The sequence below is a fragment of the Mandrillus leucophaeus genome, unplaced genomic scaffold (genome assembly GCF_000951045.1).
Source record: "Mandrillus leucophaeus isolate KB7577 unplaced genomic scaffold, Mleu.le_1.0 Scaffold159, whole genome shotgun sequence".
In the NCBI taxonomy this organism is placed as follows: domain Eukaryota; kingdom Metazoa; phylum Chordata; class Mammalia; order Primates; family Cercopithecidae; genus Mandrillus; species Mandrillus leucophaeus.
This window is the reverse complement of record NW_012101576.1, coordinates 2,117,300-2,135,168: the sequence shown is the minus strand read 5'-3', so window position 1 is coordinate 2,135,168 and position 17,869 is coordinate 2,117,300. Positions and strand designations below refer to the sequence as shown.

The following is a 17,869-nucleotide window of genomic DNA, read 5'->3' as shown; positions in this document are numbered from 1 at the left end:
GCATTGGGAGTTATACCAGATGTAAATGACGAGTTGATGGGTGCTGATGAGTTGATGGGTGCAGAACACCCACATGGCACATGTATACATATGTAACAAACCTGCATGTTGTGCACATGTACCCTAGAACTTAAAGTATAACAAAAAAAAAAGAAATTACTCTGTGACATAAATGCTGTCCCTAAAAGTATTAAAACGTCACCCAAATATGGGTCATCAGCCTTCCTTGTGGGGACTATGCTGATCATGAGAAAACAAGGCTGGCATCTCTGTCTGAATGGGGACTCAGCCATAAAGGGTTAAGTTAAAGCAATGGTTTGGAAACTTCATGACAATTCTCCTTCTGTTCTTCATTACTGCAATTAGATAAAATTAAATTAGCCAAATCTCTCCACCAAGCAAACAGAACACAAATCTTCCACTGAAAGCAGGTGATAATTTTCCAAGATTGCTATGGATGAGAACTTTGCTTTCTCCCCTTCTGATTATTTATAAAAGAATATAAGTGAGTTACAGAAAATAACTGAAATATGTTGAAAAATAGACAACAGAAATTACAAATAAGTCTACTGTCCAGAAAACTTCAGTTAACATTTTGGTATATCTTCCATCTTTCTTTTACTCATAAATGCATTTTGATCTAGTTAAGGTTACTATATATATAGCTATATATTCTGCTTTTATCCCACTTAAAGTTATATTTGAAACATTTTGCATGTCAGTAAAACTTCTTCATATCATTATCGTAACAACTGCCTTAATTTACCATAATTTATTATTCAACCAATCTCTCTGTCTAGACACTATAAAGTTATGAAAATTTCCTTTAGAAAGATCAATCAACTTCCTAACTGCCAGTGTCTTCGGGGACTATAAACCAATTTTTAAAATTTCTTAAGCAAACACAGAATTAGGAAAGAGACCTGGTCTCCGCCTCCACCCTCTCTCAATCAGATAATGTGTGCATTACATGATACAAGTGGTTTTGTATTTCTGAAGTTCTAGATTATTCATATTATAGCTTCTTTCTAAAAGTACAGACTTAGTTTAATCTCTTCAGATGATGGAACAGCTGTATGAGTATTAATGCTTGGTTGGAGTGTTTAGGGTGACACTTACCCACAGCCTCCTCCCTTTGTGCTAAGCATGAGCAAACAACATTATTATATGGCAAGTGGCAGCAATATTTACCTAGCAACTTCAAGTCCCCGGAGCACTGTGGAGCAATGCACCACAGTGACGGCAGTGTGTGGGGGACGCCCTCCTCTCCATACTCAGCTCACAAGAATCTTGGGAAGCATCTCTGTGAAGGATTTAGCTTCTCCAATCCTCTAAAATAATGAGGGTTTACAGAAAGTTATTGTTGCTTTTGTTGTTGCTTTAGACCTTTGTCAGATAAGCCATTCTGTCTTCATTGCCTGGCCATCCTTCTTTTGAAGAACTCTTAGAGGGAGGGGTTGGGTACTAGATGCAAAAATAAATGCCACTTTTTTTCTGATTGAATTGGTTAAAAAAAAATGCTGTCAAGACATCTATATGAAAAATAATATCATTCTTCTAAATTATATCCTAATAACCAACAAATGTGAAATTTGAAGTAATGTTGACTTTCTCAATATCCCCTTGAAAATTAAAACAAATTTTTTCCCCACATTTAGAAAGTAGCATATATTCTTTTAAAGACAACTTGAAAGACAAATATTTTTTAAAAATTAAAATATCCTAAAGCCTCACAAACAAGACATGCACTATAACACGTTGGTGAAAACACCTATGGGCTTTTATCTATGAATGGTTTTCCCTCACATAACTGAGATCAGATTGCATTTAAAAACTGTATTTTACTTACTTTGCTTATTTCTAGTATCGTTTAAAATTTCTTGTGAGTATTGTGAATGGCTTCACTCCCATTTCTTTCTTTTTCAAGAGACAGGGTCTTGCTATGTTGCCTAGGCTGGAGTGCAGTAGCTCTTCACAGGTGCGATCACGGTGCACTACAGCCTCAAAGTCCAAGGCTCAAATGATCCTCAACCTCCTGAGTAGCTGGGGCCATGGTCACAAGCCACCACACCTGGCTTTCCCAATTCCTTTCAAATGCTCTGAAATACTTGGTCATTTAGAAAAATATTCCTATGTTCTATCTGTGTCTTTTTAAAATATGCATTTCATATTTCTTCCTCTAAATCCCAAATTTCTGTCTTGACCCATGGTTTCTTTTCCTGATTCCAGACCCACAGGGTCCAAGTCACTGCTGGACTCTCCACTTTGATACACTATTGGCCATTAAATGCAAAATGTAACAGGTCAAAATGAAGCTCACCACTTTCTTTCTCACCACCATTTCCTCCTGACTTCATCTTCTACCACTGATGCCCCCATTTCCCCACTCATCAGAACTGCCTCTCTTGCTTCCCTCTCTTTGCTCCCCACATCCTACTTACAACCTTACAGACTCTGCTTCACGATGTTTTATGCACCTTTCTCTCCCAACTATGGTTGGCAGATTTAGCAAATAAAAATACAAGATACCCAGTTAAAACAGAATTTCAAATAAATGAATAATTTCACTCATAAGCATATCCCATGAAACATCTGGATAAAAGTTATACTAGAAACTATGTATTGTTTACATGAAATTCAAATTAAACTGGGCATGTGGTATTATATTTGGCAGCCCTACTCCTGTCTCCATTTTTACTGCCTGCATCTTAACACTCCTTACTTCTGCTAAAAGCCATAGTTACCTAACAGCCTCCTGGTCTCTCTGTTCAATCCATAATCTTTACAAATCACAGCTGTAATAGTGCCATGCTTTACTCACCACCTTCAGTGGCTTCCACTGCTGAGTTCCTCATGCTGACCTTTAAACTCATCTCATAGACTAGCCCTGATATGCCTCCCCAGCCCCATATCCCACTGCTGCCCCGTAGGGCTCGCAGCTACAGCTCAAGTAACTGTCTTGTGGTTATGAAACACCCCCAACACTTTCCTTCCCTAGGCCTCAGCTCACATCATCTTTTCCATTTAGAATGCCCTACCTCACCTGTCCAGACCTTGACTCCATCTTCATAGAGCTGCTACTCTAGGCCTCTTATACAGATCACTGGGAAGTTGATCCTTCCATGTGGTATGTCAAAAAAGTGGAGAATTGATCATTTCATGTGGTTTAGGTTAATGTAATAAAAGGTCTCCTACCCAGTGCATCCCTGCCTTAGTTGCTTCCCCATGTTCATCATCTCATCCCGTTCCACAAAAAACATCAAGCAATAACTGCCTAAAGCAATGTTTCTCAAAGCGCAGTCCTCCAACCACATACATGGAATCACCTCTGGGGCTAGGGCTATAGATTCAGAACCTGTGGGGAACAAATGGGGCTTGGCATGATGAACAAGTTTCCCAGCTGAGTTTTGTGTTCACTATAGTTGAGAACCACTGGCCTCATGGAAAGGCTGCTCAGTCTGCTTTTCTCACGTTGGTACCTGAACATGCCACATGCCTTTCCATGTATTCTCTAATACCTCTGGAGGCCCGTGCTGTACTTTCTACTTTCAGACTCAGACTACAAAACTCCTACTTGTCCTTCCAAGCCCAATTCAACTTCTACCTCCTGCATGAGCATTTCCCTGCTCACTGCAAGAAGTCTATAGAAAAGGGTACCCACGTTACTTATTGCCACTAGCCATGCATTTGTCTCATCCCATGTAATGGAACATTCCTCCAAGACAAGATTTTTCTCTGTACCCCCAAAGAGATTAAAACCATGTTATGCTCTGGTGATTGCTAAATAAATAGATGCTGCAGTAATATCCAAATAAGGTCAATGAACCCAAGGAAGTTAACTAAGCAAAAATGAGAGTACCTTCCAAATTAGGAACTGTGACAAGGAGGTGTCCTTCTAAAAATAAATAAGTAAATAAAATAAAGAAGATTTCATCCATGAACAAGCATTTATGCCTTTATGTACATATAAGTCCTAACTCAATAGTGACAGGACTGCAAGTAAGATCTGTGCCACATGAACCAGGGCCTGCTCATCAATCTTCCCCATGGCTCTTCCCATTTCTTGGCAGACTTTGGCCCATCCACAAATCAAGAAGAGAGTTTCCCGTAGTCGAAAGCCATACCTAGACCTGTTCCAAAAAGACACTGCAAACTGAACAAAATAGACCCATCTTCTTTCCTCCTTCACTTCCTCCTCCTCTGGCCCTGTTGACTTCTCCAGTCACTTCCGGAAACTATTCCCTGTCCTCACCTCCCACATCCCAGAGGTTCTCCCTCCCCTGATATCTGTAGATTCTGGCTCTCCTTCTACTTCCTTATTCAGGGGTTCACCATTTTTCCTGAGCCTCTCTGCTAGTCTCCATGCCTCTGTATTTGTGGAACCCAAATCTTCCTGTCAACCCCCTTTCTAAAACTCTCTCTGGGTCCTTATCCCCATAAGAGAAAGTCTTACTCTGGACTGTGGGGCTCCTCACAGCCTAACCTCTGCCTTCCTTTCAATTGCATTCTATTCAGAAAATAGCCTCTGGTGCTTTCCATGTGCTAGGTGCCAGAGATATGAAATCAAAGAGTCTGGGGCTCACAGGAGAGTGGGGAGTAAACATGCAATTGATGCAGTGTGACAGGCTCAGTGGAAACACAGGAGGCCTTTGAAGACTCTTAACCAGCTAGTGGCAACTCCTGCAAGGAGTTATAGCAGAACCAAGACTAGAGTTAAATCTCTAGCTTCAGGACTCTTTTTACTGCTTGATGCAGCCTGACCAAAATACTTCTGTTTGCCCCAAGGAAAAAAAAAAAAAATCCACAAAATGGAAAAACACAAGATGATCCATAAAGAAAATACAAATTGAGTATTAAAATGCAAAACCCATAAACATTACTAAGGGGACACTAAATCGCAGTGAAAGGAGATCATATAAATACTGCACTTATAAGATGGAAATGCAGGGAGATACTTAACACACTTATGCACAGCCCAGATGCTAGTCCATGACTCATCTATGTTGCTGAGTCACACGGTAACACAGAACACCAAGATAACCACTTACATGCAGATGCTACTAGTACTACTTGGATAGGGGAAAAATGGTATCTCTACCTTTTAATATTGATATCTATAAAAAATTAAATTACTTTTTAAAATCTAATAAACAAAATGCACATGTGAAAATCTCAAATTTATTTCAAGGAGCCAAGAAACTAGATTTGAGAAGCCATTAAATGATTTCTAAGGGAATTCCAAAAAGATATAAGGATTTCATGCAAAATTAAGGCAGAGAGAAGAGTAAAGGGACAGGAGATCATAAGAGATTTCTGATATGTTCTCTGTCCTCAGAGAATATCATCTAGATTTGTGGGACCACGTTTTAAACTGCAGACTGTGATCAGGTCAGGAAAACAATTTAGTGGGTCATGATGGTCATTTTTTTAATGAAAGAGAACATTATCTAATAGAAAATACCAGGTTGCAACTCACATAGCAAGAGAAGTATCAAATTCTGCGTATAACTGTGTGTGCACTTGTATATGTATTCATTTGCAATGTAATATACATTTCATATGGCAGGTTCCAGTCACAAAAGTTTGAAAAACACTCTTCTTTAAAAGACTTTCCTTAGAAGGGCTTTATTTTTAATACAAACTAAACACACTCAGTCATGAGTACTGGCCCTTGTCTTTGTTCTTGGCATCTGTGCTAAAATTAAACAGAGAATGTGAGTGGAATATTAGAAATGGAAGGAGGGGGCAAATTAGCAGAATGTAAATGAGTGAATTGATAATAACAGGACAAAGAGCAAGACAGCGAGATGGATGAGCTCTGGCGTTTTTTTCTAAAACCTCTTGTTTGTGATAACTAAGGATTACTTGGATATTTTCTGTCCTCTTTACAGCACTGGATATACAGTAGCTGCTCAATAATTGCTCATCCAGTGATCCTCTAGAATATCTGCATTCTCTCTATGTCAATGCTAATCATGCAGAGTAATGGCTGTCTTTCCACTGTCAGCCCCCTCCACTTGTAGGAGGCTGGACTAATGTTTGGTCCACTGCTATATCCCCACCCCTATGAGAGTGCCTGGCGGATAGCAGGTGTTCAATGCATTTTGGTTGAATTGTATTGAAGGGCATCAACAGACAATATAGTTATAATGCCCATTTGATGCTTAACCCCCTCGCAAGAAAAAACTGATTTCAGTCCATTGACCAAAGATATGCTAATTATAGAAAAACAACAAGAACAAAACTCTAAATTTAAGTTTCCAGGGAGCCAACAGCTTAGAGTCACTTATGCCTCTTTGTCCAGAGCTCAGGTTGACTCGAAGGACTTGTCTCGACGTTTTAGAGAATAAGAGCCCCTTGAAATCTGATAAGTTATTTAGAATATTGAGTTTGGACCTACTTTTCAGACCCAGTCTGGCTCCTAGAGACAAAGTGGAGAAGCTTTTTCTAGTGTAGACAGCTTGAAGGCAACAACCACTTTGAATCCAAAGCTGCTGAGCTATTTCAGAGATCCTGTCCACATTGCTAACTAGAGCAGGCAGAATGCCCGGGAAGGCCCAAAGTAGAGGGCTAGATTTAGAGACGCAGTCAACAAGGTCAAGTAATTCAACAATAAATCAAGCCCTGGTTTCTTCCTCACAAGAAGCCCAGGATGAAAGGAAATGAGAAGGGGCTAGGAAGCTGTTTGTCTCCCCCACCCCTCTTTAGCTCCGTCATGCCTCTATGCCTAAGTCTAGGTGTTCAAACCAACTCCTAGAAGTGTAGCTGTGTGTGGTGAGTCACGAAAGCTACATGGAAAGGCATATGGTCAGTTATCAGTGGGAAGATGAGTGAAAGATGCCCTTATCAAAGGGTTAAGTCAAAGGTCAAACTTAAAGTATTGCTTGCTAGTTAACAGGTGCTCATCTCAGCCAGGCAAACATAAAAGCATGGCTATGACCACCAGTGGAAATTCCTCTTTATCGTGCATGCTAGAACTTAAAGTATAATAAATAAATAAATAAATAAAAGAAATTCCTCTTTATCAAGGAAACTGATGAGTATTAAAGGTAGAGAAAAATGCTCCTTCATATCAGACATACTAAAACAATGGTTTTTACCTTCACGAGTCCTATGTATACACAGTTGAATCTCGCTTCTCTGTGAAAAGGGGGCAAGGAACAGAGTAACCCTGGTCTGCAGAGTTCAATGGATACCATGGAATCTAGAACACTTATTTTGGCAAACAGTTTCAGCCTCCATTCCCCACCCAATTTCTTTTTGCTTGTTTTTTGTTGTTGTTGTTGTTTGTTTGTTGAGACAAGGTCTCCTTCTGTCACTCAGGCCTCAGGCCAGAGTGCAGCAATGTGATCATGTCTCACTGTAACCTTTGCTTCTGATCCTCCCACCTAAGCCTCCTGAGTAGTTGGGACCACAAGTGTATACCACCATGCCCCCATCTAATTTTTGTATTTTTTGTGGACACAGGGTTTTGCCATGTTGCCCAGGCTGGTCTTAAATTCCTGGACCCAAGAGATCCATCCGTCTCAGACTCCCAAAGTGCTGGGATGACAGGCATGAGCCACTGCACCCGACCACCCCACCCAATTTCTATCCCACGCCCCCTCTGACCATCTGCCAATGTATGCTGAAGGAACATAAATCATCCTTAGGTTAACCTAAGCCAAATGTAATCAAGAGAGCCACTTGGCTTAGGGCCAAAAAAACAAGAAGGAAGCTACATATTGTGTGCTCCAAAGTCAAGCGGGAACAAAGTTGGGGCTTTTCTTTTTCTTTCTTTCTTTCTTTTTTAAAATAACACTATCTAATGTCTCTCTGTAATTTGAATCTCAATTCTAACTTCAGCATAACTTAATCTCCTCCGGCCTCAGTTTTCTAATAAATCATTTGTAAAAGATAAAACACGTTTACAATCTCTACCAGTACCTGGCAACTTAATGGGCCAGCATACTACATTAATTATCATCAGAGGCTGGGCGTGGTGGCTCATGCCTGTAATTTCAGCACTTTGGGAGCCCAAGGCGGGCAGATTACAAGGTTAGGAGATGGAGACCATCCTGGCTAACACGGTGAAACTCCATCTCTACTAAAATCAAATCAAAACAAAACAAAACAAAAACAAAACAAAAAAAATTAGCTGGGCATGGTGGCGGGGGCCTGTAGTCCCAGCTACTTGGGAGGCTGAGGCAGGAGAATGGCATGAACCCACGAGGCAGAGCTTGCAGTGAGCCGAGATCGCACCACCGCACTCCAGCCTGGGCAACAGAGCCAAGATTCCGACTCAAAAAAAAAAAAAAAAAAAAAAAATTATCATCAGAATTGCAGTATTACATTTTGTAATCCATTTTGGATTGAAGCAGAGGTTCTGGAGTCAGAGGGACTCTGAAATGCTGGTTTCATGAACTTCATCAGCCATGAGGAAATTTCCTTAACCTCTTTGAACATTAATTGTCTCATCTACAAAATGGGGATAATAAAACCATTTCATAGGGTTACTGTAAGGGTGAAATGAGTATCTGTGTGTCAAATGCTGTGTGTCAAATGGCACAGAATAGATGACCATAAATGATAGCTATTATTATGATGATGGCTTGCCCCCTTAGAGATATGCCACCAATAAAGAGCTGTTCTCTGGCTAGCTCAGAAAACCAGACACATTTCCTAAAAGCTACTGATGCTCAATGCCCTGATTACCAACACGTTCCCCCGCGTCCCTGCTCCTCCTCCCACATTCTCTATTGCTGTGGATGGTGTACCAGCTTCCCTGTTATCCATGTGAGAAAACCTATAGTCCTCGTTGACTCCTCCTTCCCCGCCACAGCAAATCTGTCATTGGGTTCTTGCTTCTACTTCTTGAATATCTCAACTCCATCTGTTTCTCTCCATCTGCTTGCCACAGTATTAGTTCAGGCCACCATCAACTTGCCTCTAGATAACATGCCTCCCACCTGGTCTCCTTACCCCAGCCTTCCCCATTCAATCCACTCCCCAAGCTGCAACTACTGTCATCTTTCTAAAGTACAAATCTCATCATGCCTCTCCCCTGCTTTCAGCTCTTCATTGGCTCCCCCAAATAATCCCAGTCACCTAATGTGGCTTCCAGAGTCTGCCACGATCTGACTAGTGCTTCACTCCCTCCCTAGTCTGACATCTTACCATGTCCCCTCTTGTGCTCCAGCCACACTAAATAATTTGTAGTTCCCCAAGTGAGTCATGAATTTCTCCCTCTGAAAGGATGTGACACATTTAGGATACGTCATCCCTTCTCTTCTCCATGCTAACTCATTCTCAATTTTTAAGTTTTAGCATAGGTACAGGAAGACTTCCCACTTGAATACTGGGTTAGATGTGCCTCCCATTGTACTGTGAATGTCTGCTTATTTGTTCGTCTCCTACAGTAGACTGGGAGCCCCTTGAGGACAAAACCCATTTTTCTTATTGAAGTACTCCAGACATCAAACAGCGACTGGCTTTGTGCCAAACAGGCTCTCGCTGTTTGTTTGTTGGATAGATAAGTGAATATTAGCAATTGGCCCTGCCTTATGAAGCAATCTCTACCTGAAGGCAGCAGTGGCATTGAGCTGCCCAGTAGCTAAGCCAACCCCAGGTACCTCTGCTCATCCAGCAAAGCCAACACCTACCTAGGATGGCCACCACCTCATCATCTTGGATCACCTCCAGGGAGCCAGAAACCACAAAGCAGAGGCTGTCAACGCTCTCTCCTGCATGGTAGATGAGATCCCCTGGGGCACAATGCACCGTCTGGAACTCCATGGCCAGTGCCCGGAGGCAGCCATCACTGGCCAGCCGGAAGGCTGGGTGCTCCTTGAAAACCTTGCGGTTCAGGTGCACGCAGATGTCAGCTCTCATGTCCTTGGGGCAGATCTGCAGGACCTAGCCAGGCACAGAAAAAAACAGTGTGAGGGTCCTCACTGTGGCCTTCAGCACTTCGGGGGGAGGAGCAACATCCACTACACCAGACTACACTCTTCTAACCAAAGTTCCTGCCCTTATGGAGCTTATATTCTTATAGATGAGACAGATAGTTTCTAAAAAAAATCTGTGCTGAATGTTCAGGACAGGGGTCTGAGAGTCAGCACTGGGAGTAAGTAGGACTCCTGCAGACTAGTGGTCAGAGAAGACTTCTCTGGGAAGGTGACTTTTTTTTTTTTTTTTTTTGAGACAGAGTCTCACTCTGTCGTCCAGGCTGGAGGGCAGTGGCATCACAGCTCAACCGCAAGCTCCGCCTCCCAGGTTCACGCCATTCTCCTGCCTCAGCCTCCTGAGTAGCTGGGACCACGGGTGCCTGCCACCATGCCCAGCTAATTTTTTGTACTTTTAGTAGAGACGGGGTTTCATCGTGTTAGCCAGGATGGTCTCGATCTCCTGACCTTGCGTTCCACCCGCCTCAGCCTCCCAAAGTGCTGGGATTACAAGCTTGAGCCACCGCACCTGGCCCGGAAGGTAACAAGCTGACTCCTGCATAAGGGCCAGAGTGAGCCATGTGAAGAAAAACATCCCAGCAAGATAGCAAACACAAAGACCCTAAGAGAGCCTGAGCAATGGCCAAAAGGAGTGAGAGCAAAGGGGCAGGAGATGAGGATCAAAGACAACACGAAGTACAAGAGACTTTCAGGTGTAATAAGCCTTGGGTTTTACTCTGAGTATGATAGAAAATACTGGAGGATTTTTGAGCAGGAGAATGTCATGACCTGACTTACATCTGAAGAAGATCATTGAAGCTACAGAGTGATGTTAGAGAGTGCTGACTACAGGGTGTCAAGAGTCTAGAAAGGAATCTAGTTAGGTCCCTCCTGCAGCTGTCCAGGTGAGAGGTGAGGGAAGCTTTGACTGGGATGCTGGCAGGAGAGCCAGGGAGGAGCAGTTAAATTTAGAAAAGATTTTTAATGTAGCATGGATATGATTTGCTGATGGACTGAATATAGGGTGTTATTTAAAGACAGATATAAAGTAACATTTACTAAGCACTTACTGAGTGGCAGGCGTTGCTAAGCACTTTAGAATCATTCATTCATTTAATACTTATCACACACATTATGGTATGCCAGGCATCATCCTAGGCTCTGAGGATGAAGCAGTAAAAAAATAAAAATAAAAAAAGACAAAACTCCCTGCCCTCATATAAGTTACCATCTAATGGGAGGAGACAAATAATAAGCAAAATAAATAAAATTTAGTGGTATGTGCTTAAAGAAAACAATAAAAAAAGGAAAGAAGGATAGGCAAAGTTGAACAGGGTTATGATTTTACATTTTAAACTGTTACGTGCATTTGCTAATTTAATCCTCCCATAAACTGTATAAGTGTTATTATTATATCATTTTACGATGAGAAAACTGAGGCACAAGGAAGATAAATAACTTGCCCAAAATTGCCAGGAAATGGCACACCTGGGGTTTCAAACTAGATAGCTTGACATCAGAGCCTGGTTTAGATCCCAACCAATTCCTATACTAGGCAGCTGCCCCCCAAAAAAGGCTTGTAATTTTATTATCAACATCTCGGCAGCATCTTGGAATTCAAGCAAAATGAAAGCTGGAGGAGGCTATGCAGGTCTCATCTTCTGAAAAAATTAAAAATTTACAGGTTTTTCTAGAGGGAGAAATATTTCTCTGGACTAAATGTTTGCAATAAAACATTGCATGGCCCCTTACATAGCAAGCATTAAGTATGGACACCTTCAAGCAAACTTCTCCAGAGAAATCAGAAGTGTTTCTAAAATAATCCATTCTCCCATCCTAGCTTATAAGCAAAGCTAGGGGCATAAAATCAAATATGTTCAGTGATGACGTTTTCCTTGAGGTTCTGGGTACTTTCCCACCCCTGCTTCTCTGCCTTAGCACAAGCCATTTGCTACTGTATCTGCTGCTCATCCCCAAAGCTGGAAGACTTTCAGCCTCCTTCAAAGTCCAGCTCAAACCTCACCTCACCCCCGATGGCTTCACTTACATCCCCACCCCCTCAGGTGCCCCTGTGCTCTCCTTGGAGGTACAGCAGTGGAAAGAGGTCAAAGAGTTGAAATCCCAGCTCCTTCCCCTCCAGGTGACACTTTCCTTTCTCCTATCAAATGCAGACTGTTAACACTGACTTGTGAGATTAAATGAAATTATATCTACCAGTACACAGCCTGGGACAAAGCCTGACCCCAGTAGGGGATTCGGAAAGCACAGATGCCCTTGCCCTGTGTACCTCTGCATTCTTGATCTGGGATTGCAGGATGCCCAGCAAGTGAGCATGCCCTCTGGGAGTACAGACACAGGACAGACCAAGGCAGAGAGGAAAATTCAGAATACTAATGCTTGGGCGGAGCACTTGCTAAGGACTTACTTCTAAAAGGCTCATTCAAAACAGACTCCTGCAGAAATGCAGATTTAATTTAGTTCCTCTTCTCTCTGAGCAGATCACTAGATAATGGGACGCACTCGCACGCCATGTCAAAACTGTGCCCAGTAGTCTGGAACCAAGACTTATTCTCCAGGTGAGTTCACCTTTAAATACATGGTTTCCCCTGGGCTAGACTTTACTCTTTCCCTGGAAGAGGCTGCTAGGGAATGAGGCCTTGGCATGGAGACAGTGTTTTATTCTGGGCACTGTTCCCAGAGCCAACGGAGAGTACAGTGTGAGCAGGTGAGGGAACTTGGAGGGGAGAAATTGCAAACTGTCACAGCCATCAGTCATTTCCATCATTCTTCCCATCTATTGGCTCCACACTGAGGTGGGTGGGGTGTCTGGAATTCCTTTCTCTGAGTGGAGTGGGGAGGTCTCAACTCTGAGACCCCAGAGCCACCCTCCCCGGCTCTGGCCACCTTTCATACTGCTAGGTTTTGAGAAGAGACCATCCTTACTCTTCCTTGAAGGTCTCAAAGGCTAAAGGGAGATGTCAATGTGGAATTTCCTCCAGGCTAGGCAGAACAGGAGTCCTAAGTAAGAGAAGAGGCATTAGAATCAGGTAGAACTGGATTCACGTCCCAGCCTCAGCACTCACTAGATGCATGAATGTGAGGCAATAGTTAGCTCCTCTCCCCATGTTTTCATTTTTTTGAAATTTCATATAGAATTCTTCTGAGGATTCCATGAGCTGTTGTGTGGAACATCCTGGTATAATGCCTGACACATACAAGTGTTCAATGCCTGTGAGCTCTCATTTTTGATGTTGTCATCATAGCAGCAGCAGCAGCAGCAGCAATTTCAGGGAGGCTTTGAAGTCCAGAAGGTCATAGCCAAAAGGGCTTTAGAGGTCACCTAGTCTTAAAGATCATGTTTCCATGTGTATAGACATAAAAACAGACTTGGAGAGAGACAAGCGATGTGTTCAAAGTCACCAGCCAATAGCTGGTAAAACTGGGGTATCCCAGCACTACCACCCACATGCCCTGGCTCCCTGGTTATCACTGACCATTCTGACTTAGATTGGAGGGGAGGGGCAGATGTGGAAAGGTACAGGACGACAGGACTGGTTCTCTCCCCAGCAGTTGCCTGCCACAAGCTCCTGCCCAGAGGAGCAGCCAGCCCGGGACAGACTGGGCTCCAGAGTGAGCTGGGTCCACGGCTATTCCCTCTTCCATCTGGACCAGGAGCTGGGGTAAATCCCAAAGCCCTTCAGGAAAGTGAGGGCAGATCTGCAGGACAGATCTGCAGGGAGAGTAAGAGAGAGCAAATGCTGACGGTGCTGTCTCCCATGGGCAGCCACCCAGCCAGCCCTACAGCGAGCGGGGGGAAGGGCTTCTTTCCAGACAACCAGACTTACAAAGGCATCCTGGTGCCTGGGAAAAGGAGCCCTAGGGCAGAGAGATCAAAGTTCCTTTCTGCTCCATCAGCTGCCAGGAACCCACAGAACCTACAGGCATTGTTGCGAGAACACAGCAGAAACAACAGGCGTAGTTGGGGCAGGTGGTTGGCAAAGGCAGCCACTAAGTTCAGCCCCAGCTGATGCCCTGCCCATCCAAGAAATTAGAATGACTCTGTTGGGACTCATCCTCCTTCTCTCTAGTACATGTTTTAAATTTTTTTAAGTAATAGTAGGAAAAGCACAAGCTTTGAAGTCAGACAAAATGGTGTTCAAATCCTGGCTTTGCCATTCTTTATTCTGTGACCAGGGGCAGTTAGCAAAATGAATCGGGCCTCTTGTGCTTACCCCCTTCAATAGGGTAACAGGGTTGCTGTGGAGGCTACATGAGACACTAGTGCAAGACCAGACATATAGAAGAAGCAAAACAAATATCTGTTCTTAATGCATGTTCAATAAATGGTAGCTGAGGTTGTAGTAGTGGCGTTATGGTTATCACGACAAATAGTGAGCAAAACCAAAGTAATGTTCAAGTTGAGGATTAAATTCAGCTCAATTTTTCTTTTTAAACTGTCAACTCTCAACTGACAATTCTAATGAAGGAAGACTAGGAACATAAGTAGCTGATCCCAAAGCCAGCTGAATTTGGTTTGCAATGTGTCATTAGGTATTTTTGCAATCGTGTTATCTTTCTGTTTTCCTCATTCTAACAGTTGAAAGAATCAGTATGCCCTGAGTACTTACAGACTGGTGATAAAAAACAGACTTGATAAAGACTGAGAAGCAGAGAACGAATCTCACTGAGAATGGATTTAATCTCAATAGATCTGAGATTAAATCTTTTTTATAGAAAATATGCAAAGAAAATTCTTAAGTTAATAATAGGAAGTCCACTGTATGTTTTCTGTATTATTTCCAGTACCACCAAATTTTCATTACTCTATTGAAATGCATCTAGAATGATACAACCGTTAGAGAACAATAGGAATTTATCACCCTCTCCATTTTACAGGTGGGAAAACAAATAACCAGAGAGATGCCTAATTGATGTTCTGGTCAAGTCAATTGATGATGAAGGCACAAACTCTTGATCACTGTTTCCTGGACTTGTCTAGTGAATAGGGTTGCCTGGGCACTTGTTAAAAATTCATGGCACATGTACACCTGTGTAACAAACCTGCATGTTCTGCACATGTACTCTAGAACTTAAAGTATAATTTAAAAAAAAAAAAAAAAGAGTAACTCCTTAAAAAAAAATGCTCTCTCACTTCCCCTAAGTTCTCATTCCATAGATCCAGTGAAGGCTGGGATAGTTTTTAAGGGCACTTATTAAAAATGTTCCCTCACCTCCCCCAACTTCTCATTCCACAGATCTGGGATGGGGGCTGGGATTGTTTTTAATGATGACATCATGGAATTCTTTCTTTGAGACAGTCTTGCTCTGTTGCCCAGGCTAGAGTGCAGTGGCATTATCTTGGCTCACTGCAGCCTCTGCCTCCTGGGTTCAAGCAATTCTCCTGCCTCAGCCTCCTGAATAGTTGGAACTACAGGCACATGCCATCATGCCCAGTTAATTTTTTGTATTTTTAGTAGAGATGGGGTTTCCCCATGTTGCCAGGCTGGTCTCAAACTCCTGACCTCAAGTGATCCACCTGACTCGGCCTCCCAAAGTGCTGGGATTATAGGCATGAGCTGCTGCATCTGGCCTGACATCATGGGATTCTTATCAGGGTCAAGATGAGGGTGAGCTAAGTGAGGCAACAGCCTTGGGCACATAAAATTAAGGGAATGCCAAAAAAGTCAGTAATCAAGATAAATCATAGTTTAATGCTATTTTTTTTTAAATCAAGGTTAATGCAAAAAAATCCATGATGAACAAAATACCGAAAGTTTGAATGAAGACAAGATCAGTAACAGTGCTGTCCTATCTTCAAGTCTGGGTAAAAAGAAAATTGGCAATACTGATCTCCCTTCTCTAGTCATGGCCCTGATTCTTATCATCGTCCAAGTTTGGGAAATTCTACCCTGGACAGTTAAACTTCCAGCTCCTCTCTTCTCCAGGAAATACACCCTGCTTTTCTAATTTCTTAATTAATGATTTTTGATTGTTGGTCTTGGAGTAAGGCTGATCTAGAAGTAAACAAAACCTCTGGAGGTAGGACCTGGAACCCCAAAGTACCCAAGTGAATTCTGAGCATAGCCAGGTCTGAGATCCACTGTCCTAGGCAAGCCTCAACACCCCTAGGGAAAGCAAGAGACAAATGATTTCCCTGAGCTCCTCAGCCTCCTTACCTTCTCTGTGTCAATGCCTCTGGACATGGACCAAGTGGACACGATATAATCCATGACTCGCTCACTCAATCCTTTTGGCACCTGGTAGAGCTTCAGGAAGTCTCGAACACTGTTGAGCATCTCATGGTATCTGTTGGTGTTGGCATACATCTGTTGGAAAATGGTCGTCACATTTCCGAAGATGGTGGCATAGAGAAGTGCTAGAGGTGAGGAGGAGGAGCAGGAGAAGAAATAACACGTGAGTGGTCCCTAAGCCAGGGTTCCAGAATGCTCAGCTTGCTCAGAGTAGGCCATTGGCCAGAGCTGCCTCCCCCTCCCGCCCGCAGTGCAGACTGCCCTGACTGTTCTCAGGAGATCCTCTCACCTGGAGCTTCTGGGGCATGGATGCAAAGAAAGAGCCTCCTAACACCAAGCTACTAGGAGAAACCTGCGGGAGGCAGGGTTAGGGTGGATGGGAGCTGGCATGGCTGGGGACAGAACTAAGACACAGCAGTGGGGGCTAGGCAGTGGGTTGCGGGGGCGGGGGTGAGTTGTACTGCTTCATTTTATACCTTCTGTCATAAAAAGTTTGAGCCATGCCTGAGGTCACTAGTCAAATGTGTGCCTATGTGCTCCATACCAGTCAAAATCCAAACCCATCGGTGAAAGATCTTTATCAAGCTCTGCTATGTGCCAAGCACTATGCTACCTGCCAAGGACAGGATGGTAAATAAACAGTCAGACCTGGTCCTCACAGAGCTAAAAACAGAGCAGGAATGACAGGCCTTAAATAAATAATCACAAATAAATAAATAATAGCAAGTCTGCAGAGGGCAGTGAAGGATGTTATATCCTTGTTTTGCACTTATTGTTAGTGCACCGATCTGCTTCACTGTGATGTGGCTCCTGGGGAAAAACATAGCTTTAATATGGTAAGAATAAAATCAAGTCCCCTTTGAGACATAACAAGTATGTACTATGTGCTACTACAGCTCCCCCTACATTTGCATTAGGAAGAAGGATCATTCTGTTATTACAAAATCCCACCTTCTACCTCTAACTTCCATTGCTCAATGCTGAGCTCAACAGCTACTGCTTCCAGGAAGTCTTCCTAAATACCTTCTGCCCTCCATCTGTCACCACAAGTGCGACCATGATTTACCAGGCATATTTCTACAGAACTCATATGACACCATTTTGCAATCATGTGCTTCTTTCTTTGCCTATTCCCTGACAGTGTGAGTTGCTTGAAGACTGAACCCTTCTTTTCCTTGCCGTTCTATCTCTAGGATCTAACACTATACCAGTGCTTAATAGGTATTTGTCAAATTTCACACATTTTTGCTCTGGCTTTTTAAAAGATGAGTTATTATTGATATATAATAAACTGTACATGCTTAAAGTATATAATTTGCTATGTTTTGACATATGTACACCAATAACACCATCACCACAATCAAAATAGTGTACATATCCATCACCGACAAAAGCTATGTCATGCCTCTTTGTAATCCCTCCCTCCCATCCCCACCTGCTTTCCACCTGCCATCCCCAAACAACCACTGATCTCTCTTCCGGCACCACAGATTAACCTTCATTTTCTAGAATTTTATAGAGATAGAATCGTACAGTATGTAATCTCTTTAACATCTTTATTAAGATATAATTCATACACCATAAAATGTATCCATTTAAACCACAAAATTCAACGGTCTTTAGTATATTTACAGAGTTGTGCAACTATCACCACAATCTAAGTTTAGAATATATTCCTCCCAAAAGAAATCCCAT

General features: G+C 42.7%; 1 protein-coding gene across 2 annotated transcripts in view; it reads right to left on the bottom strand.

Moving 5' to 3' along the window:
- The window catches only part of KCNH1 (potassium channel, voltage gated eag related subfamily H, member 1), a 468,531-nt gene that overhangs the window by 113,180 nt on the left and 337,482 nt on the right, over positions 1 to 17,869 (bottom strand). For both annotated transcript variants that reach the window (XM_011975802.1, XM_011975801.1), the window contains exons 8-9: positions 16,100 to 16,299; positions 9,642 to 9,894 (exon numbers count right to left, since the gene is read on the bottom strand). In XM_011975802.1, the coding sequence (XP_011831192.1) occupies positions 9,642 to 9,894; positions 16,100 to 16,299 (453 nt within the window). The remainder of the gene's footprint in view (positions 1 to 9,641; positions 9,895 to 16,099; positions 16,300 to 17,869) is intronic.